General features: G+C 45.3%; 2 protein-coding genes across 3 annotated transcripts in view; both read right to left on the reverse strand.

Moving 5' to 3' along the window:
• Nucleotides 1-2,406: 2,406 nt before the first annotated feature.
• On the reverse strand, nucleotides 2,407-7,572 carry ELAC1 (elaC ribonuclease Z 1). 2 transcript variants are annotated; one of them, XM_030468315.1, is made up of 5 exons: nucleotides 7,390-7,572; nucleotides 7,209-7,271; nucleotides 6,059-6,237; nucleotides 4,243-4,713; nucleotides 2,407-3,396 (listed from the first exon to the last, which is right to left on the reverse strand). In XM_030468315.1, exons 3-5 carry the CDS (start codon nucleotides 6,213-6,215, stop codon nucleotides 2,918-2,920), a joined length of 1,107 nt encoding a protein of 368 aa, XP_030324175.1. In that variant the 5' UTR covers nucleotides 6,216-6,237; nucleotides 7,209-7,271; nucleotides 7,390-7,572; the 3' UTR covers nucleotides 2,407-2,917. The 2 variants fall into 2 exon arrangements, with proteins under 2 accessions (XP_030324175.1, XP_008488600.2); XM_008490378.2 differs by lacking the exons at nucleotides 7,209-7,271; nucleotides 7,390-7,572 and adding an exon at nucleotides 7,317-7,375.
• Nucleotides 7,573-11,164: 3,592 nt separating this feature from the next.
• ME2 (malic enzyme 2) overlaps nucleotides 11,165-22,057 on the reverse strand; it is a 35,330-nt gene continuing 24,437 nt past the window's right edge. Inside the window, exons 11-16 of the mRNA XM_030468309.1 lie at nucleotides 21,915-22,029; nucleotides 20,170-20,312; nucleotides 15,367-15,469; nucleotides 14,694-14,764; nucleotides 13,898-13,996; nucleotides 11,165-13,251 (exon numbers count right to left, since the gene is read on the reverse strand). Of these exons, the coding sequence (XP_030324169.1) occupies nucleotides 13,102-13,251; nucleotides 13,898-13,996; nucleotides 14,694-14,764; nucleotides 15,367-15,469; nucleotides 20,170-20,312; nucleotides 21,915-22,029 (681 nt within the window). The 3' untranslated portion in view covers nucleotides 11,165-13,101. The remainder of the gene's footprint in view (nucleotides 13,252-13,897; nucleotides 13,997-14,693; nucleotides 14,765-15,366; nucleotides 15,470-20,169; nucleotides 20,313-21,914; nucleotides 22,030-22,057) is intronic.

A 22,057-nucleotide genomic window follows, 5' to 3' on the forward strand; every position in this document is an offset into this window, starting at 1 on the left:
TGGGACAGGCCACCAGCTGTCACCATCACTCTCCAGTGTCCCAAGCTCAGCTCAGTGCCCAGGAGCCTCCCTGCATGGTGGCTGCTGGGGACACGTGGTGAATCTTGAGGAAAAGATGACCTGGAGATGAAAGAGATTGTGGTGCTTCACCAGGGAAATGCTGAGCTTCTTGCTGCCTCATATTAATCCAACAAAAACAGCTCCAACAAGAATTATTCTTGGGAAGGGACTTCACCAGCCATTAAGTCAGACTTTAAAAGGCTGCAGGGTGTCCAGAAAAAAAGGAAATTTTCCAACCACCTCAACTCCTTTAACTCCATTTTTCAAGTATTGAATGCTGGTATGTGCAGCATCCATTTCAGCTGTTGTGTTTTAGCATCTGTCCCCCTTCCCCTTCTCCAAAATGTTCATTTCATCACATTTCTGCAGCTCGTTCTACTTCAAGATCCTGATCAATATGTTTTTATTATTAATAAAAAATACATTAAGCTGTTGGAGTCACTTTGTGCCAAACCACCCACATCAGTGAGACCTGCAGCAGCCCCACCACCTTGCCAGAAATGAGATTCCTAGAATCAAGCCACCCATGGTAAATAATTAATCACCTTTTCCTTATAAATGAACATAATTCAGGAGGAGGAAATGATTTTAAAAGTCTGTTTAAAAAAAATCAAAATGCTCCCAAATGAAGATCATGTTTCTCCTGCTTTGACAGACACAAAATCCCATCATGGACCACAGGGAATGGTTGATACCAAGAGCAGAACCACCTCTAGCATCAGGCACAATGTGACCAGAATCTCGCCACCTCTGTGAAGGATAACAAAAAGTCCTTCTACAGATACATCAGCAGCAAAAGAAGGGGCAAGAAAAACATCCATTCTTTACTGGACATGGGTGGGAATATAGTTGTCAAAGATGAAGAAAAGGCTGAGGTATTTAACACCTTCTTTACCTTAGTTTTCAACAGAAAGACAGGTTACCCTGAGGACAGATGGCTTCTGGAGCTTATAGAAGGTGACAAGAATCTAAACAGCCCCCCTGTAATCCTGAAGGACACAGTCAGTGACCTACTGAGATGCTTGGATCCCCACAAGTCTATGGGACCGGATGGGATCCACCCAAGGGTGATGAGGGAGCTGGCAGAAGAGCTCGCCAAGCCTCTCTCTGTCATCTACCAACAGTCCTGGCTCACTGGGGACATCCCAGATGATTGGAAGTTGGGAAATGTCACGCCAATCCACAAAAAGGGCTGGAAGGAGGACCCGGGAAACTCCAGGCCCGTCAGCCTGACCTCAGTGCCTGGCAGGGTCATGGAACAGCTCATCCTGGGGGCAATCCCACAGCACCTGCAGGATGGGCAAGGGATCAGACCCAGCCAGCACGGGGTTAGGAAGGGCAGGTCCTGTCTGACCAACCTGAGCTCCTTTTATCATCGGGTGACTGTCTGGGGGATGAGGGGAAAGCTGTGGATGTGGTCTGCCTGGACTTCAGCAAGGCCTTTGACACCGTCTCCCATCGGATTCTCCTGGAAAAGCTGTCAGGCCATGGATCAGCCAGGAGCATTCTGTGCTGGGTTAGGACTCTGTGCTCGAGTCTCTTCACCAGCCTGGTTGCCCTCCTTTGGACCTGCTCCAGGACCTCGATATCCTTCCTAAACTGAGGGGCCCAGAACTGGACACAGGACTCAAGCTGTGGCCTCCCCAGGGCTGAGCACAGGGGCAGAATCCCTTCCCTGGACCTGCTGGCCACGCTCTTCCTCAGCCAGCCCAGGATGCCATTGGCCTTCTTGGCCACCTGGCCACACTGCTGCCTCCTCTTCAGCTTCCTGGCAAGCCAGACTCCCAGCTCCCTTGCTGCAACCACTCCCTGCCCAGCCTGGAGCTCCCCAGGGGCTTCTTGTGGCCAAAGTGCAGGACCTGGCCCTTGGAATCTTCAACCTCATCCCCTTGGGATCAGCCCAACTCTCCAGTCTCTCCAGGTCCCTCTGCAGAGCCCTCCTGCCTTCCAGCTGATCCACACTTCCCCCCAGCTTAGTGTCAGCTGGGAATTTGCTGAGGATGGACTCAATCCCCTCCTCTAAATCCTCCCTCAAGATATTAAACAGCACTGGGCCCAACACTCATCCCTGGGGGACACCACTAGTGACCGGCCGCCATTTTGATGCAGCCCCGTTCAGCACCAAAAGATGGCCAAGAACATATTCCCAAAACTTTCCTGCTGTGGGGAACAGGGATGCAAATTCAGGGCTCCCACTGGAAAGCTTTAAATGAATCAAATTAAGAGAAGATTCACTTTTGAAAGAAAGCCTAAACTATTTTTATTTATGACTTCATAAGCAAAAGGAGAATAATAGGAACTCCTCAGCTTGATCAGAGCAACACCCCCAGCCACAAACACTTGGCAGAGCTAGAAATAACTTTATTAGTTGCAGTGTAATGGTCCTCTTACATAGCAATCAGATAACAGTTAGAAAACCCTGTGTATAAGCTGGAAATAGATGTTTTTCAAAAGCTTGCATCTGGCAAGGTACCTCAGAACCTGGTGCACAACCCAAGATTTGCCCCACAAACCTTCCTGAGGGCTGCATTAAGGCAGAAGATCCAGTGCTCTGCTCTAGGAATCCAGGAATGGATTGCAGTGGGAATCCAGGAAGCAGAGGAAAAACCCCTGGGCCAGCTGGTTGGCTTCTGGGGAGGTTGGGTGTCCGAAACCACCACTGAAGAATTGATTCCAACTTTCAGAGGTCTGAGTATCCTTTCTTCTTGCTTTGCTGACTGTACCTGCTACTCTCTCTGGTTTGCAACAATTCCCTGCCTGCCAAAGAGGAGAACTGAGTGGATCCCCAAAACCCCACCATTATTTTTCCCTGCTCTCCAACACCCTCCTCCTTTTTCTGTCTTCACACAAGCACTTGCTAAGGCTGCTGCTTTTCTTTCTTCATGGGGATCTCCATGGTCATGAAATCCTCAGCCAGCACAACCTCTTGAGCACCCAACACTGCCTCTGCCTGTCTCTTCAGCTGGGTGATGTCCAGATCCCCCTCCCCTCTCTGTGCAGCTGGTTTGTACCTTTGGCAGAAATGAGTCAGAACCAGTTGCTTCACTTCACACAACCTTGCAAAACCTGAGGCCATTCTGGGAGTGCTGTGTCCATGTTCTCTGGCCTTCTCCTCTTGGGAATCATCCAAGGTGGCTTCATGTATCAGGACATCTGCTCTCCAGCAAAGCTTTAGAGCTGCATCTCCAACCACCCCTGAACAATCCCCCAAAATGCAGATTTTTCTCCCAGGTATTGGGTCTTCCAAGACATCTGAAGGAGAAACTGTGACTCCATTTTCTAGAACAACTGCAGTTCCATTTTTCAGCTTCCCATATAAAGGACCTGGTTGAAGTCCTGATAAATAAAAGCCAAAGACCCCATAAGTATTATGATGCTAGGTTAAAAAACAAACAACAAACCCAAACCTCAACATAAGCAGCAATTGCTGTTTCACATCCTTCATACAAATAAAGAGCTTGCAATGATAGCAGGAAGTGTGTTGGAAGAAAATCTATATTCTTCAGATTAAAGTCAGGCACATCCACTGGGCCTACATTTCCCCCAAAAGCCACACCATGCTTTTTAAACTTCAAAATCTGAGTTTTTTGGCTCTTCCCAGGATGAGAATGCTCTGCCCCAGTGTCATACACCAACTCAATGCTGCAGTGGGATGAAGTATTAAAATGTCTTCCCTAAAGTCACATTTAAAAGTCATCTACAAGTTTAAAGTCATTCACAAGGAGTCCCAAGCCAAGGGGCAATGGGCACAAGTTGCTCCTGGGAGGTTTTGATTCACAAGAGGAAGATTTTTTTTCCCCATGAGGACAGTCAGACATTGGAATGGTCTCCCAAGAGAAGTGGTGGATTCCCCCACTTGGGAAAGTTTGAAGTCTCAGCTCAATGAGGTGCTGAGACATCTCACATAAATAATAATATTATGGACCAGATGGTCCTTGAGGTCTATTCCAGCCTGAGATTCTATGATTTTAGGAAAAGGAGACTCAAATTCAAATGGATTGCAGAGAGAAACAGCAGCTCTAATTTGCTGAACACCTAGAAGGGTGGTGCTGAGATCTCAGCTGCTTGTGAACCCCAATTTGTTACGTTTGCCAAGCACCAGAGTCACAGCTCAGCTTGAACCCATGCATTTAGACATTAAAAAAAAATTAAAAAGAGGAAAAAAGAAGTCAAAATAGTTACCAAGGTCTTTCAGTTTCTGTACATTGAGTTTACCAGGCCTGGGCTTCTCTTCCACCACAAAGCCAAAGGAAGGAATTCTGTGAAACAGGCGGAAACCTTTCACAACCAGCTGCTCATCCTCAACCAGCAGGTAAGAGTTCTCTGCTGGATCCAGGTGGAGAATTCTCCTTTGTGCTCCTTGGGGAGATCCCTCATCTCTTTCCAAGTCAGAAAACTCTTTAAATTCCTCAGCAGGGCATTGGTCTCGTGTAGGTACCAGCTCGTGAACGCAGTAGGGAAAGAGGAGTTGGGAGTGGGAGAGCTCCATGCTCCTCCAGATGAAATTCCCCAGTCCCAAGGGGCCATAAATCTCAATTTTTGGTGGTTTGGTTGGGTCAGGGTTGCTTTGGAGGCTGAGGGTACACAGCAGGCCAGGGAGGCCAAAAAAGTGGTCACCGTGCAGATGTGTTATGAAAATCTTGGTAATTCTGCCTATTGATTAGAAAGCCAGGAAAAGGAAAACAAAGCAGAACAAGACAAATAAATGAACACCCAAACAACTGGGAAATCAAAAGCAGAGAATAAAGGAGGAGGGAAATTCAACTCAAAACAGTGTTTAAGGAATAAATCCCAAACCACAAAGCATTATTATTTTTCCACCGTAGTGATAGGTTTGCTCACAGGGATTATTTTGGCTTAAATCATCAAGAAAAGCCTGAAAGAGAGGGAAGTTTTAGGTGCTGCTAAGCAAAACATGCTACAAGGATGAAACTGAATTGACTGGTGGTGTCTGCCACATTAAAATGCAAAGAAGTGCTGGAAAGTGCTTGTGCTTTCATACATGGAAACTGTAAACTAATAAGAAAAATAAAATTCATGTTGCTCCTTGGTTTGGATCTAGAACATGAAATGAACATAATTATTAAAACAAAAAGCACCCAGTTTTGATTTCAAGGCTTTTTAAAAGAACCCCACAGCTCCTGACTAGTTTGTTCTGAATGGATAAAAAGCTGAACTAAAAAGATCTGGTCTTTTTTTTTTTTTTTTTTGCATCTCAGTTTGTCTCACTCCAGCTCTCACTCAGCCCTGCCCTTGCTGGATTTAAAAAGCCCAGAATTTTCTCTCACTACAGACAGATGGACTTTAACCAGGCTGCCTCAGTCTCCTAGCTCAGTGAACTGAGTCCTCAGATCCTTGTGGGAGAGCATTTTCTCCAGCATCTGTTAGTCCAAATAGGAAACACAGAATCTCTTTGTTTTGACTGAAGAACAGTTTAGTAAAAATCACTAAATTTCATCTGATCATTTGGTGATTAAATCCCCCAAGAGTTTCAGGTTTATGGAGGAGCAGGAGGTTGGCTTTCTGTTTATAATTCCATCTTTGCAACTTGAGACTCAGCAGCAGATTGCAAAAGCACAGCAACTGAAGGCAAACCTGGTTTCTCCTTTATTTGCCAAAATATTACCCCTGATACACACAACTTTACATGAAAACAAAAGCACATTATTTATTGGCAGGGAGACTCACAGCAGGTACTGTCTGAGAAGAGCTTTCTTCAGGCAAACACAACCCCCCCCCAGCTGAAAATGCTGGTTTGTGGTGCCTGTTTGAAATCCCAAAGCCCAAGAAATCAAACCTGGAGAGTTTGGTTCCCAAATGCAATTCTTTTCTCAAAGGGCAACCAAGGATTACTGCTCAGCAGGTTCAGCAGCTGCCACCCTCAGACACTCGCGGCTGTTTAGCGTGTATTCAAATACCACCAGGACAAGGGATTTGGTTTAGATCTCATGAAACCTCTCCCCTTTCCCTCTCCACAACACCTCCCAGCAGCACAAACCTGCTCTGAGGTGGCTCCTCGTGAGCTGGGTCTGGGTTCCCTCTCCACAGTCAAAGAGCCAGCACTCCCCTTCCCTGCGGAGCACCAGCGCCGAGGCTCCTCTGCTTGGAGAGGGATAGGCTGAGCCTGTGCCAAGGAAAGTGATGTCCATTGACATCTTAAATATGTTGCTGGCCCACCTGAAAGAGAGATTTTTCAGCTGTTGAACTTCTCTATGTATGGGAAACAGAGTTTTTTGCTTGAAGGCAGCCTGTGTGCTTCAGCGTGAAGTCAAGTGTCCCTTCTCTTAAAAAAAATACCAATAAAAACCTCCCAGAGTAGGATATGACTTTCAGACAATCTAATATATATATTTATTTCCTTTTGAAGCCACTGGAAGGCTGCAAACATACAGCCCAAATGTTAAGATCTTTGTTTTCATTTCCTACAGAAACAGGCCTATTCAGCTGGAGATGTTCTCATCTTTAAACCCACTTCAATTTTCTTCTTCCCTTGATTTAAACTTTAAAATTTCCTACATGTTTTTTTGTCTCTAAAAGCCTTTTCAGGATGACTAACACCAAACAGCCACTGCTGACACTTGAAGCACCATTCCTGGCCATCAGGAGCAGAATTTGCTTCCCTCTAAACAACTTCAGAGAGCTGCAAGAGGCAGAAGTGACTGGATTTAAAACCAGTGAATCATTAAGGTTGGAAAGCACTTTAAGATCATCAACCCAACACCAGCAGGCAACTAAACTCAAGTGCTACATCCACAGATTTGGGACAGCAGCCAAGTTTCTTTGACTTTGTGATAGCATCCTTGAAAGTGACTGATGTTTGCTGCCTTCTGGTGCCTGGTGACAAATTAAACACCAGCAAACCTTCAGGAGGCCTGGAAGCTGTGTGACAGAGGAGGGGACACTTATAGCAGCAGAAGGAACTATACCACCAGCTGCCATACCTTAACTGTTCATGGACCAAACATATCCAGACAAGGAGCCTGGACAGCCTGCAGGAGCAGGACAATTTTTGGGAAGCTGGTGAGGTGCAGGACAACCTTTGGGAAGCTGGTGAGGAGCAGAACTCCGACCTGCACCCCTCGGATGCTGTCCCACCCTAGGGTTTGGGTGCTTCCTCCAGCCTCAGTCTTCCCAGACTTGGTTCCTACCTCGTTTTCAGCTGGATTCCCCCCTCCTGTCACTACTCCAGGTGATTCAACAGCTTCAGATACCTTTTGAGAGAGAAAAAAAAAGAAAAAAAAAAGAAAAAAAGTTACCATTTTTCTCTGTTGTGCTTGTGGAGGAGCCAACAGAGCTCTCCTGAGGTAAGCAGCCCGGGCGCAAGATCACCTCAGGCAGAGGGGTGGGGGGGAGGATCGGTGCCCATCACGCCCCCCAAAAAAGCAGAAATAAACATTTCTCTCTCCCTTATCCTCAGCCTACAAGCAAATTAACCACCCCCTGCCTTTGTGCCGGGGCACAGAAGGGGCTGTGGGGCGGTCCGGAGCCTTCCCGCCGCGGGCAGGGGATGGCGGAGCTGTCAGGAAACGCGCAACGCGCAGGCTCGGACCAGACACAACCTCCGCCTCCTTTTCCTCCTCCGCCTCTGCCTTCTCCCCTTCCTCCTCCCCCGGGAAGCGGTGCCGGTACCCCGGCCCAGTTCCCTGCCCGATGGGAAGGGCGGTTCCGATAGCTGTGGGGCAGCCCCAAGAGGGCTCCGTCCGCTATAGGAAGGCAGAAGCCGCCGTCAGCTCCCGGTGTTTTGTCGCTGGGACAGGAGATCCCCAAGGCTCTTCCTAAAGAATCCCTGATAGGTTTGGGTTGGGACCTTAAAATCCATCCAGTCCCATGGGCAGGGACACCTCCCACCCGCCCAGGTTGCTCCAAGCCCCATCCAACCTTCATCTTTAAGGGATGGGGCAGCCACAGCTTTTCTGGGCACCCTGGTGCTCAGCACCCTCACCCCAAAGAATTTCTGCTTAATATCTCCTCTCAATCCCCCCTTTTCCAGTTTAAAGCCATCACCCTACCTCCTATCACTCCATCCCCTTATAAAAAGTCCCTCTCCAGGGACTTCATTTAAAAATGCTGCCAAGCAGCCAGGTATGCTAGAAAATTAGCTTGGAGATGGAGTTGTAATTGCTTCACCTGCAGCCCAAGAGCTTGTTCAGTTTGCTGATCACCTGTAAGGGGCTAAAGGGAAACAGGGAAAAAACCATCAGTGGTTTAGGCAGCTCCAGATCAATTCCATATGATTTTTCCCCACCCCCCAAATACACAAAACCAAATGTAATTTAGGCAAAGGGAATGCATTTTACTAAGAAAATAGAAGACCAGAATACACATTTTCAATAGAGTTACAACATTATAAAGGAGGGAAAAAAACCCCAAACTAAACCAACCAACCCAATCAGTTCACATTTAAATACAATTTCAGCTTCAGCTGAGCAAAGACCCTCCCAGGGAAAGTCAACCTCAGGCAGCTGAGGGTAGAACTGTTCTCACTCCAGTAGACCTATGTTTGTGTAAGGTAGATATGTTTAAGTTCCAAATCAACACAGATGATGGTGACATCTTGATAAATTGGCCATCTTATTATGTCTGTGTAGACCTAAAAGGATTTTTAGTCCCATTTGCATTAGAATCACTTCAAGAATAGGTAAGTCCAAGTCAAATCCACTCGGAGAGCTGAGTTCAACCCAGAGCCCACTTCGTGTGCAGGGAATAAAAATGAAGGGCACAGGGTTCCTGCAGATGCTGGAAGCTTTTCCCATGGGTTGTAGCCATGGTTCACCATGCCACCAGGTACCAGATTCCCCATGTTCACCTCACTGTTAGGACATTCCTCTGGAGAAGGGAGGAACAAGCTGCATCCTCAGGCAGTGCTGCGACTCAGGAAGCAGAAATCTGAAGTCTGCTGAATTTTCCTCCTCATGGTTCACCCAGAACATCTGCAGAACATTCCAATCCCACAGTCAGGTGTATTTTGGGAGTAGGTAGGTAGGTCAAGGTAGATCCACACAGAATTAGATGGCCCTTTGCAAACTGAAATAGTTGGCTCAAATTCAGCTGTCGAGTGGGCGCAATTAGAGCTTTGCTCTAAATTTTCTCCTTGCTCCAGTATCCAGTGTAACACCCAGCCCTGCCTCTTAGGTATGGCTGTTATGAAACAGGACAGCAGTACACATCATCTTCAAGAGTCCAAAAAAATGACAGTGGTTTTCTTAAACTGAGGAACAGCACTTAGAGCTGAGACAGGACTCCAAACTGTACAGTCGGATCTGAGAGTCTTGTACTTCAGGAGTAACCACTAAGTAGGGCTGCTAGTGAAAAACTAAAAGGTGTTATCATTTATCTTTACAGCAATTACCACAGGAGTGTGACAAAGGGTTACTTTACCCCCTTCCACATTTTTTTATGGAAAAAAAAACCCAAACAGTACAGAGGAACAGACCCTACCACAGGAAACCTGTTCAACACCCATCTGCGTGGGAAGTGGCACTGTGGTTTAGGCTTGGAAACCAAACACCAGCTCATGAAACATCACTGTTCACAAACAGAACCAAAACCTGACACCAGGAGTCACATTTTGGGGTTTTGACTCTATCAGATACAGCATTTTAATAGTCTCCCCTCTACATGTCAAGTGTGGCATGAGCATAAAAACCTTTGTGACATCTTTGAACAAGGATAAAAATATTTAATTAAAAAAAACCCCAAAACTGTGCTCCCTTTGCTACCTTTCTTCTCCTTTCCTTTACAGTGCTACATGAGGCTCAGTCCTGCTCGTTTTAAGGAACCAAATCTTGGACAAAGCATGGAAAAAGTCTGACTGACCTCAGCAGGAGCTTCTGATCCTTTCAGAAGTATTCTGTAAATCCAGGATTGTATCCTTCCAGAAGAGACACTAAAGACAGACTTGGAGGGCAAAAGTCACCAGGGCTGTGTGAAGAGCTAGAATATTATTCATCCTTTAGGTGATATATTGTTTTTAAAAGTTTGATTTACACTACATAGCATTAGAAAATGCAATCTGCTGACAACTTTTTCCCTTTGCATACTGTGTAAGAGAATTTTCTGTATAGAAGAAGATTGGTAAATGCTTTTGAATAAGCCAGCAAATAGAAAAAAAAAAATCCAGTTAAGCAGAATAAGAAACAGGCTGCTGTGGTTCCTTAAGTAATATTAACAGTTGTAATCATTCAAAGATGAAACAGATCTGAAGAATACAGAAACCTGAAGATGTATTTAAAATAAATCTTTGATTTAAAAAACACAGGGAGACTGAAATGCAGTTAACACTCTGGGAGCTGGCATGTTACCTGGTGCTAGAGGAAAACAAGAGCTACACATTAAAGGTAAAATTCTACAAGCTAGACATGATCCACAGAACCCAATTAAACCAAGTCCACAGGTGAAGTCTTAACTGGTACCACTGAGCTGCTGTAACTGGGATGGGTTAGAGACAAACTGAGTCCTTTTCTACTCTAGAGCTCTGACAAATCTGCAGCCAGGGAAGGGCTGGATTAGAACTGCAGCCTCAGAGTTCAAGATTTGGGTTTTTCCTCACCTGGGCACTGGGATTTTTCCAGGAAATCCTGCACAGGAGCTTCCTTGAGGCACCAAAGCCCTCTCCTCCCTAAAACATGACTCCTGCTGAGTGCAGGTAATGCTCTTTTCCAAGTGCCAGGTTTTCCTGAGTGCTACTGATGCCCTCATTGCCTAAAATAATAATCAACAGATGGATGCAGAACTTTATTTTGTAAGATGGAGTCGTTATTTAAGGAGTCATTGCCCTGCCTCTCTGATCATTCTCAGCCAGGACACAAGATCAGTGCACATGGGGTATTTTTATTACTCATCTGCCTAATTAGCAGAAGGGAAGGAGTGTGAATTCCCAAGAAACTTGAATCCAATGCTGCAGGAACCCCACTGGCACACTGCAACAGGCTTCAGCTGGAGTTGAATTTTTCAGAAGGTAAAAAGAATTGGTACACTAAATAAATAATTTCTCAGGAAGATCACAAATTTAAATACAATAAAAACAGGCAAAAAACATAGCAAAAATAGATGAAAAAAAAAAAAAAAACATTCTTTGTAAAAACATCTCATGTGTGTCTTGGTCTTTTTTTTTTTTTTTTTTCTACATATACTTACACATACAAGTTCCAAACCACATATGTCACCCAACTTGGAACTCAGCATTTTGAGTCCTACCAGACAGCACTTTACCACAGTTTGAACATGCAGCCTATTCCCCACATCACTATTTTCTGTGTTTAAATAATCAGTCTTCTTTCCTCACACAGGTAAAGCCTTCCCAAAGTTGATTCATCTTTTTCTCTAATACAGAAACCTAATTTTTAAATCAAATATTAGGCAGTAAGTGACACAGAACATGCCTAAGGAGGTAGAGAGACTATTTTGCCTGTTGTATTTTGGGCTTATTCTTCATTTTCCAATATAAATGAGGATAGGAACTGAGGTGCTTGTCAGGGATAAATCCTGAGCAAGCTTTATTTCATCTCTTTGGATTCTGGCTTCAAGTTTGCTAATATAGCCCTTTTACAATCTATTCTCATCCTTTTTCACCCTGCTGCAGCAATTACCTTTATTTCTGTTCCTGCCACATCATTCTCACCACAGAGATGAGATGCAGAGAAGCCTTAAACAGCCTCATGTCCCTGCCTGCTCACCCAAAGTCTGAGCTTAGGGGACTCAAACCTTCTGTGAATGAAAGGAAATGCACATCATGGTGTCTGTAGCAAATGTGCATTGCAAGGAAAAAAAAATCAACTTGCATTTTTTGTTTTCACAAAGAAAACCCCCCCAAGAAATTAAACCTGTAAACAGAGTGAGGAAAATGAAGTGATCACCTTCAAGCTTGTGATCCTTCAAGCCCTGTGTTCACTGGGCACCAAGTGAACTGGATGGATTGGGCTGAGAGCACAAGAAACTCTGTCAAACCTCTAAAAATGTGCCTGTCCATAGCTGTCTTTAACACTCTCTGTTCCAGCTGCCTGGGAGGGTTTGTTCAAGGTGGCACATGAGCCCACTGAGGAGTTTCCTTGTCAGCTGTGTCACAAAAACATCACACCCAAGCCTCTTTTTTTATAAGAAGGGTATGCAAGGGAGAAAATTGAAGCTTAGGAGCCTTGAAAAAAAATTAACAAATGAAACAAAACCCCTTTGGTACATCACTTTGGAGCCTTTGCAGATAATCTTGTAAAATCTTCAAAAGATTTCCATAGATTATTTCAAATCCTGCCTTTAGGTGATAGAATTTATTCTCCAACAGCCTCCCTTTGTTTTTAAAAGCTATTAAGTGATTAATCTTCTTTTCAGGCTTCCTAAGGATAACTTTAACTAGTTAACTGCTTCCTTTTTTTATTTTTTTTTTTTATAAGACCACTCAGTGACATAAATGTGAGATGCTGCAGATCCCACAGCTCCACCCCACACTGCTCCTCAGACCAAACTGAGGGAAACAGAGCAGCCAGTGCCACCAGGAAGCCTGGACATTGGCATCTTGAAACACCAGACAAAACAGAAAGCCCACTAGAGTGTTAAATAGGTTTTAAACTGCCTTCTTTTTTGTGTTCTTTGGGTTGTGGGTTGGTTGTTTTTTTTTGGACAAAAGCTCTCTGGTGATGTCACCCTGTGAGAACATCAGGGCAATTAGAAGACTGATTATTAAAAGCAGAAATAAATCATTCTGGAAATCAGCAGTGATGAGAGAGCTGTAGTTCATCAAACGCACAGAGCTAAAAGATCATTAATGGAATTCTTCAGCAGCTCTAAGCTAGAAGTGCAATGGCATTATTTAAAGTCATCTTGGAGAGCTCTCTCATTCCTGTGATCCAGAGAGTTTAGCAGGTACTTGGGAGAAAGGGAGGAGAAATCCATGGCAAGTGAAAAAACAGGGGAAAAAAAAAAAAAAAGAGACAACAAAACGAGCGAAAAATAAATTACAGGACTCAAAGATGATGATTTAAATTGGTCTGGAAAAGGGATCCCTGCAGAGTAGAAGGTACTGCCTGAGGAGTGTGATCTTCTGAGGCATCAGTGGACCTTAGATTCAGGCCAGTCATAGACATCTGGCATGAAGGATTCATACTCATAGGACCAAACCTTTGATTGGATGTACCGGTTCTTGTCGGCGGGCTCAGGGTAGTGGAAAGCCATGTTGTTGGCATACAAAAATTCCATAACCTGGGAAAAAATTCCAGAACCAGGCAGGTTTGTGCCTGTTACCACATTCACACAATACCCAACGCTCCCCCTAAGCTATATTTAGGACACAGAGGTAAAGACAAACACCAAAATCCTCATTGTTACAGCTCCCGAATGCTTCATGAAAACTGAGGTTGAGAAATCAAAGAAGGAAGAGTTTGAAGCATCCAACAAACCCAAGATATTTCTAAGTGTTTCCAGTGAAAGGCACAAGGAACTGGGTATTTGATACCATACTGTGCAGTTCAGCAGGTCGATCACAGAATGGTTTGGGCTGGAAGGGACCTTAAAGATCACCTAGGTCCAACCCCCTCTATGTGCAGGGTCACCTCCCACCAAGACCAGGGTGGTCCAAGCCCCAGCTGACTCCTTGTTAAAGCACCTTTCAAACACTCACAAGGTCCTGTGGATGGAGCTCTTATCTCTCATCAGAGAGAAAAGCCTGAGCAAAGATTAGAAGCCAGAAATTCTTTTGGTTCTTCTCAGATACTTCCTACATGGCCCCAGACATCCTCCCCCTTTGTATACAGTGAAACTAAAATGACTTATCACTTTTTCAAGGGGTAGGAGGACCAGTTGAAACATTTTGCACAGAGGACAATGTAAACTTATGCTTCATACTCACCTTGACAGCAATATAAATAGAAACTTCCCTGATATTGGACAGTGGAGGATAAAGTCTTCCTTGTGCAAGTTCCTCATCGGTCAACTGTTCTGCCAGTGCCTGAGTTAGAAAAACAAACAAGTTCTATTTACTGCAGCCAGAAGGAGATCAATAACATGCTAAAACACCTGAGAGGAAACAAGTTCCAGTGTTCTTACACCTGCCAAAGCACTAGAGTAAGGCAGTCAAATCCCAAAATCCTCTGCAATCTGTGCCCATGCCAGCAAATTGCTTGCAAGCATTCAGCAAAATAAGATCCTATTTTTTTTGGAGGCTGAACTCTTTCTAATCATGGAAGTTCCAGAAGCACAACATCCCTGCAGGACTGCCTGTGTCTTTGGCCAGTTTATTCAGTGGTTACTTGGATGTGGGAAGTGCTCCTGCTCCAGAGGGGAAAGGCAGGAGAGGATGGGAGCCTGGGGACCACGTGCAACCCTGACCACACCACGAGCTATGGAAGTCAGAGTGGGGCAGAAGGAGGAGAGGCCTGCCTGCTGTCAGATCTATGAGCTGGGAGGCAGCTTACACCTGGATAAATTTCCTATTTGGGTGTTTAGTTTCTGGATGAAAAAAATAAATTAAATTGCAGTGCACGCTGGTATTTTTCACACTTTTGTTTGATCAAAATACAGGGTTTTTTCCATTGGGAAATGATAAAACCAACAGAAAACAAAGAGAAGAACCACAGAGAGTTAAGAAATTGCCCATCATGTCAACCCCCATCAGAAGCCACAGCCTACTCTGCTTCCACACTTACCTTAGCAGCCTCTAGGAAAACCTTATCACTAATATGTCGAACACTGCTGAGGATCACAGCCAGAGCCACTCCTACAATAAAATCATTGCCAATTAGGGCCACATCATTTTAAAATCTGCTGCTGAGAAGCTGCCAATCAACCCAGAACAAGATTTATTTTTTTTTAATCTCCCCACAGCACTCTACACACATTCATGTAACTGTTACCATGTGTGCTCATCGTGGCTTTTGACAAGGGGGTTGGAGCTTTTCAGCTCAGGGAGGAAAGGGAGAGAAAGGGGAAAGCAGCGAAATATCCCTACTGCTTCTTTTGTATGCTCACTTGCAAAGATATAGCTTCAAGAGGAGCATGCTGACATTTATTTTCTCCTTCCCCCCCAAAACAAGCAGAAGAATCCTTAATGCAGCAGCTTTCAAAGCCTTTAATAACACCCTTTTGTTTTCTTAGGAATATCCAGCTGGGTGAGCTCACTGCATGCACACACCTAAGCTCCATCCTCAACTGATTTTCTTGCATTCTTCCTTTTGGTTGAATTCTCAGCTTTTAAATGCTGGTGTCACCTCTTCATTCTGCTTCACTAACTCTGCCTTGTATAAGCCAGGGAACCCCCCAAAAAAAGGGGGCAAAAAGCCTAGGTTTAAAAGATTAAAAGATGACAATTTGATTTGTTACCTGGAAATATGTAAGCATTGTTTCCTTGGCCTGGTTTGAAGGTTCTTCCATCTGACAGAGTCACCAGCTCAAAGGGACTGCCACTGGCAAACAAGCAACGGCCCTGTTAAAAAGAGGAAAAATCCCAATCAGTCCCATGGAATGATAAGGTCAGAATGAAATACTGGGAAACCAGGGTGCTAGGGAGACCTGAGAGCACCTTCCAGTGCCCAAACGGGCTCCAGGAAAGCTGGGGAGGGACTTGGGACAAGGGCAGGGAGTGACAGAATAAGAGGGAATGGTTACAAACCAAAAGAGGGGAGATTAAGATGAGATTTTAGGAGGAAATTCTTTGTTGTGAGGGTGCTGAGCCCCTGTGCCAGGTTTCCCAGAGAAGCTGTGGCTGCCCCATCCCTGGCAGTGTCTCAGGAAAGGTTGGATGGGGCTTGGAGCAACCTGGGCTGGTGGGAGGTGTCCCTGCCCATGGATAAAAGTTGGAATGAGATGATCTTTAAGGTCCTTTCCAACCCAAACCAGTCTGTGTTTCTATAGGGTCCCACAGAGGCTTTAAACTGGAAGAGGGAAGGTTTAAGCAAGTTATTAGGAAGAAGTTGACAGTGACCTCCCTGCCACCTTGGACTTGTTTTCAGAAGAACCCCCAGCAGGTCTGAGCTCTGCAAAGCTGCAGCCTCAACCATGAGATGGACAAAGTGGGTTGGGAGGGAGACAGCCAGGCACCCCAACTCCATCCCAGTTAATCCCAGCTGAGCAGCAACCCCACTGGGAACATGAGTGGGCACAAGGTGCAGACAAGGGACAGGCTGGGGCTAAATACTATTTACATTTGACACAGAGGAGGGAACAAAAGAAAAAAAACAACAGTTTCTGCAGTCCATAAATGCAAGAGATTTGACCCACTCTGACCTTCCAGTAGGTCCAGTTTGGGTTCAGCCACAACATGCCAAAAAGTTGGTTTTTTACCTGCTTAGTGGCTCTAGTGTTAAGTCAAGTGCAAAAAGGCAAATGTCAAGAACCTCTTATTGACTTAACTCCTAAAATGACACCAACCAAACCCAGCAAGGCCTGAGAGGGACACAAGCACCACCTGTACATTTCTCCAGCTACAGAGCATGATGGTTCTGCAGCCAACACCTGTGCAGCTTTCAGGGGAGCACAACCTATTGATTTTATCATTTATCCTTCTTCAAGTCAGCAATGACTTCAAGCAGCTACTCAGACACAGCAAATAAAGTACTCGCTGTGGTAACCGTTAGTATAACCATAACCAGCTCTCAAAAACCATGGCCAGGAGCCACCACTGTGGGGACTGAACAAAGGGAGACTGAAGCTGTCAGGCCATGGCTCAGCCAGGAGCACTCTGTGCTGGGTTAGGAACTGGCTGGAGGGCCGGGCCCAGAGAGTGGTGCTGAACGGGGCTGCATCAAAATGGCGGCCGGTCACTAGTGGTGTCCCCCAGGGATGAGTGTTGGGCCCAGTGCTGTTTAATATCTTGAGGGAGGATTTAGAGGAGGGGATTGAGTCCATCCTCAGCAAATTCCCAGCTGACACTAAGCTGGGGGGAAGTGTGGATCAGCTGGAAGGCAGGAGGGCTCTGCAGAGGGACCTGGAGAGACTGGAGAGTTGGGCTGATCCCAAGGGGATGAGGTTTAACACGGCCAAGTGCCGGGTCCTGCACTTTGGCCACAAGAAGCCCCTGGGGAGCTCCAGGCTGGGCAGGGAGTGGTTGCAGCAAGGGAGCTGGGAGTCTGGCTTGCCAGGAAGCTGAAGAGGAGGCAGCAGTGTGGCCAGGTAGCCAAGAAGGCCAATGGCATCCTGGGCTGGCTGAGGAAGAGCGTGGCCAGCAGGTCCAGGGAAGGGATTCTGCCCCTGTGCTCAGCCCTGGGGAGGCCACAGCTTGAGTCCTGTGTCCAGTTCTGGGACCCTCAGGAAGTCCCTCATCAAGGAGCTTGAGGTGCTGGAGCAGGTGCAGAGAAGAGCAAGGAGGCTGGGAAGGGATCCAGCAGAATTCCTGGGAGGAAGGAAGGGCTGAGGGAGCTGGGGGTGTTGAGGCTGGAGAAGAGGAGGCTCAGGGGAGACCTCATCACTCTCTCCAAGTCCCTGAAAGGAGGTTGGAGCCAGGGGGGGGTTAGGCTCTTTTCCCAGGCAACTCTCAGCAAGACAAGAGGGCACAAAGGGTCTCAAGTTGTGCCAGGGGAGGTTTAGGTTGGAGATGAGAAAGAATTTCTTTCTGGAGAGGGTGATCAGACCTTGGAATGGGCTGCCCAGGGAAGTAGTGGATTCTCTGTGTCTGGAGCTATTTCAAAAGAGCCTGGATGTGGCACTCAGTGCCATGGGCTGGGAACCACGGGGGGAGTGGATCAAGGGTTGGACTTGATGAGCTCTGAGGTCCCTTCCAACCTAGCCCATTCTATGATTCTGTGATTCTATGATTTGTTTCCTGCTGGGTGGGAGGGTGAAGGAGGGACTGCTCTATCATTCTTGTATTGCTGAGGGCTCTGAGAAGAGTGATGAAGGCAGTTTGCTCTTTTTTCCTTGGAAAATGATTTTAATCGACACAAAATCTGAAAAAAAATGCAGAGTTTGGAGGGTGAAATGCACCCTCCATGTGAAAAAACCCTTTAAGTAAAAACCCCTTGATTTTCTTTTGAGTTACAGGTTTAATAACATGACTTTAAAATCCTTAATGCCCCCCAGGATGAGAAAAAATTACCAAAGAAGCTGAAGACTGTGTTTAAGGTGTACTCATGCCAACAGCTATTTTGTGTAGGGACCAAAGCCCATGGATGCATGGAAGGAGAGGACCAAATAACAATAAAAAGGAAAGCCCAGAAAATCCCACACAATACACAAGCACTACAGCTTTTCCAAGTGCCATCTAGTGGAAAAAATACCTAAGGGCAGTCAGAGAGGATTTTCTAAGCAACTATCCTTATGTTGAAGAGGGAAATATTAAATGTTTTGAAGGGGAAGCAGTGGATAAACTGGGGATGTTTCAGAGAACTACTCTGAGACCAAGCATGAGATACTGAGAAAAGTCTAAAGAGCCAGAAACATTACTAAAATTTACTAATGGACTGGAAAAAAAAAAGATTTCTGTTCATCTACTGACCAAGAAGATTTAATTGTCCAAATAACCCATATCTATAGATAGTAACTTATGGAAAATCATGAATAAGAGGATATATCCATCCAATAAAGAGAAAAAAAAACCCCAAAAATTCTCTCACTGTTTGGCACAAACCTTTTAAAGAGGTTTTGCTCAGGAATACTTCAGTGAAGACATGCACCAAACCCCAATCTAACCAGCACTGCATCTTCTGCAACAACTGCCCTGAGGTCCATGGCACTCAGTACACAGCCATGGAAAACTCTTCCATGAAAATATTTATTGCTCTCTTGATATTCTGTAGAAAGTGCAAGGAAAAATTATGCTGAATCTCCTTTTAGCAGTGCTGATGATCTCCTTTAGCCACCAGAGATGCTGGTTTGTTTGTGCCAGCTAAAAGCTTGGCTGTGTAACTAATTTGTGTTTATAGAAATCCAAGATACTGGAATTTTATATATTGAAACACTCCCCAACTCACTGCTCTGGCTAATGCAGAGTATCCAGGAGATATTAAACCATCTTCACTCTCATCTACTGGTAAAAGAAAAGGTCCAGATCTTGTCCAGAGGCTCTGTGAGGCTTACTATGGACCTGAACATTTCTGCAGCAGGAATTCTCTCCAAGCTGATGGGCTCAGTAACAGGGAAGAAAACCTGGGTGCCTACTGGAGAAGAAATTTTACCCTCCACAGCTGGAAACCAACCCCACTGAGGTCATGTGGGAGTTAGCAGGAGTTTGTAGTACTGCCTCAAGAAAGGAGGAGAGATCTCCACCCACTCCTTTTCAGTCACTGGATTTGGGACTGTATTTAGGAAAAAAGGAAAAGAAAATAAAACTAAAGACAAGTGTTTTGATGAGCTCCACCCCTGCAGTCCGCAGGAGAGGCCACAGGGAGCTGGAGGAAAGGCATCACCAGCCAGCTCAGCCTGCCTGGTGCTCCCTCAGCCTCACCTCCTTCCCTTCAGGCTCTCCTCAAAAATGATAATTTTTTTTTATATAAAAAGTTGTGCAGAAAGATAAAAGATTTGGATGAGCTGGGGAGAGTGTTTTAAAAAGAAAACACCACCCCAAAACCTCAAAAGTGTAATGGCTTGGAGGTAAGAGGGCAGAATGAGGTGTTTTTATCCTCATCTCAAGGTTTGGGGGGCCCAGTCCCCCAGGCACAGGCACTGTGACAAGGGACATGAGGACAAAGAGCCACCACCCTCTGCTGCACTTGAGAGGTGACTGTCACTGAGGTGACCTGCAGAGACTGGGAAATGACAGAGTGCAAAGCAGAATTCCTTGACTGGCACAAGGACTTTGCTCAGCCATTAACTTTGTGAAGGTTGCACTTAAAGGTTTGGAGGTTAACATGTTTCTTTAGAACCCAAAATCATTTAAAAAGCCTGGTGGGGAACAAGTCAGTTGATTAAAACTGTAAAACAACACCTCATGGTCATTCTCTTAAACAGTAGTAACAAGATTTAGGCTGCTTTCAGCTTTGCAAAATGCTTAAAAACCAAGCTTTTTTTTTTTTTCCCCAAATCTCCATTTCCTTCTGCCAGAAGACAAGAAAAATCTGTGTTATTATGTCAGTAAGTCCAAATATTAATAAAATAATTAGAGTGCTGGCCTTCTCACAGTAAATAGCTCCTTTTAAGATGGTTCTATGATCATTCTTTCACCAAGTAGCAACATCTTTAAAGGTTTCATACCTCTGTTAATGTGTATGCTTCCTCTGCTGTGCATTCAGCTTTGACTGTGGGGTTACTTAGTGCAAATATGATGGGTCTCTCATTGATAGAGGCCATTGCTTTGATCACATCCTGAGAAAAGAGCCTCCCAGCTCCTGCAACTCCTGGAGTGAGCAGAAACACAGAAAAAACAGTGCTTGGGCAGATGACAGAGACTGCAGATGAAGTTCATGGAATCCCTGAAGTCTACCACTCTGAGCAAAGCTTTTCCAGCAGCAGGAGGTGGAAACCAGGCACTGGCTGCTAAACATTTCTCATTCACATCTAATTTATCTGCCCCAAAATCCTATTTTACATCACTTTTTTGTGTTTGTTATATTGATCTGTGTAAAGAACATTTATTACTGTCCTGGATATGCAAGTGGGAAGTCCAGGTTCTCCACCAATGATGTGTGAACAATAAACAGACCCTTGATATTGGTATTTCTAACCATACCCAGGCAGAAATCCATAAAAAATGCTGTGCATTTCTACACTGGCTACAAACTTCAGGGTGGCTCCTCAGCCAAAACACTTGTCCAAATAAATCCTGGGCAAAAGAAACTGCAGGGTTGTATCAGGAAATACCTGGAATCCCATCTCTGTAGACAGTATGTCAGTGACTTAATAGGTATTGGTGACCTGCAGGATGAAGGAGCTCCTGCTGCTGGAAAGGTCTGGTGAATGGGGAAAGGAAGGTCAGAAAAAAAAGTTTACTCCATTTAGGCAATTGCTGTAAAGCAGAAAACAGGGTATTTGTGACTGCTCTTTCCCTTTCTGCTGGAAAGTGTTGTATTTTTGTCTTCATGACAGTTTGGGATCATTGTCCAGGTTGGATGGGCCTTGGAACAACCTGGGCTGGTGGGAGGTGTCCCTGCCCATGGAAAAGGGTTGGAATTAGATCATCTTCCAGATCCCTTCCAACCCAAACCATGATTCTGGGATTCCATCAGTTGTTTGTGAGGGAGCTGCCAGCATCTTGAGGGGAGGTGGAACCCCTCAGGCATGGTTTTGGGGACAGGAAAACCACTCTCCCAGCTCTCCCTGGCCACCTTTGTGCTTTCTTTGAAGATGCCAACTGGGAAAGAGAAGAGGAGAGGGTAAATTTAGTCCCACTTCTCACCCAGCACCCCATTTTATCACAGAAATGTCTTTACTCACTTCAAGTGGTGCAAAAGTCATATGGGAGGTGCTTTCATTTAATTAGGAAATAAGGAGCATTGGGTTTTAATTGCCTCTCTGTTTTCCAGAGCCAACCAAGGGTTGAAGCAACCTGGGCTGGTGGGAGGTGTCCTTGCCCATGGAAAAGGGTTGGGAATGGATGAGCTTTAAGGTCCCTTCCAACCCAAACCATTCCATGGTTGTGGCCATGAGAGTTTTCTCTTGGAGTTTTGTGGCTCAGTTTTCTCTTGGAGTTTTGTGGCTCAGAGTTTTCTGTTGGAGTTTTGAGGCTCAGAGTTTTCTCTTGGAGTTTTGAGGCTCAGAGTTTTCTAAGAAAGGTCCAACACCAGGTGGACAAGGACTGGAAGAAGCAGTTAGCAAAGACACCAAGATCCAACCTGCAGCCCAGCACATCCCCAAGCAGCAAACAGACTTCAGATTTTCATCTTATTCACACCAGCAGGAGGCACTTCACTGGCACCAACCTTCTGGAGGCCACATTAGGAAATTAAATGTAGCAAATAACCAAAGGGTGGAAACACAGGAAGAAAAATAACCTTTCTTACCAATGATAGCTGAAGGCTGAAGTATATTCACTGCCTCCACAAAGGTCTTTGGTACCTTGTCTGGAGCCTTATGAGTAAATGGTTCTTGATTGGAATCCACCTTTTGCTCTCGACCCTGTGGATAAAAAGTGAATTATTTTGGG

This window comes from Calypte anna, chromosome W (assembly GCF_003957555.1).
Source record: "Calypte anna isolate BGI_N300 chromosome W, bCalAnn1_v1.p, whole genome shotgun sequence".
NCBI lineage: Eukaryota > Metazoa > Chordata > Aves > Apodiformes > Trochilidae > Calypte > Calypte anna.

Excerpts from the sequence above, each read along its gene's own strand:
- ELAC1 (XM_030468315.1), bottom strand. The coding sequence starts at position 6,215 with ATGTCAATGGACATCACTTTCCTTGGCACAGGCTCAGCCTATCCCTCT. Across the intron at positions 4,714-6,058 it reads GAGGAGCCACCTCAGAGCAG|GCAGAATTACCAAGATTTTC; the intron begins GTTTGTGCTGCT and ends TCTAATCAATAG. Across the intron at positions 3,397-4,242 it reads ACAGAAACTGAAAGACCTTG|GACTTCAACCAGGTCCTTTA; the intron begins GTAACTATTTTG and ends TTTATTTATCAG.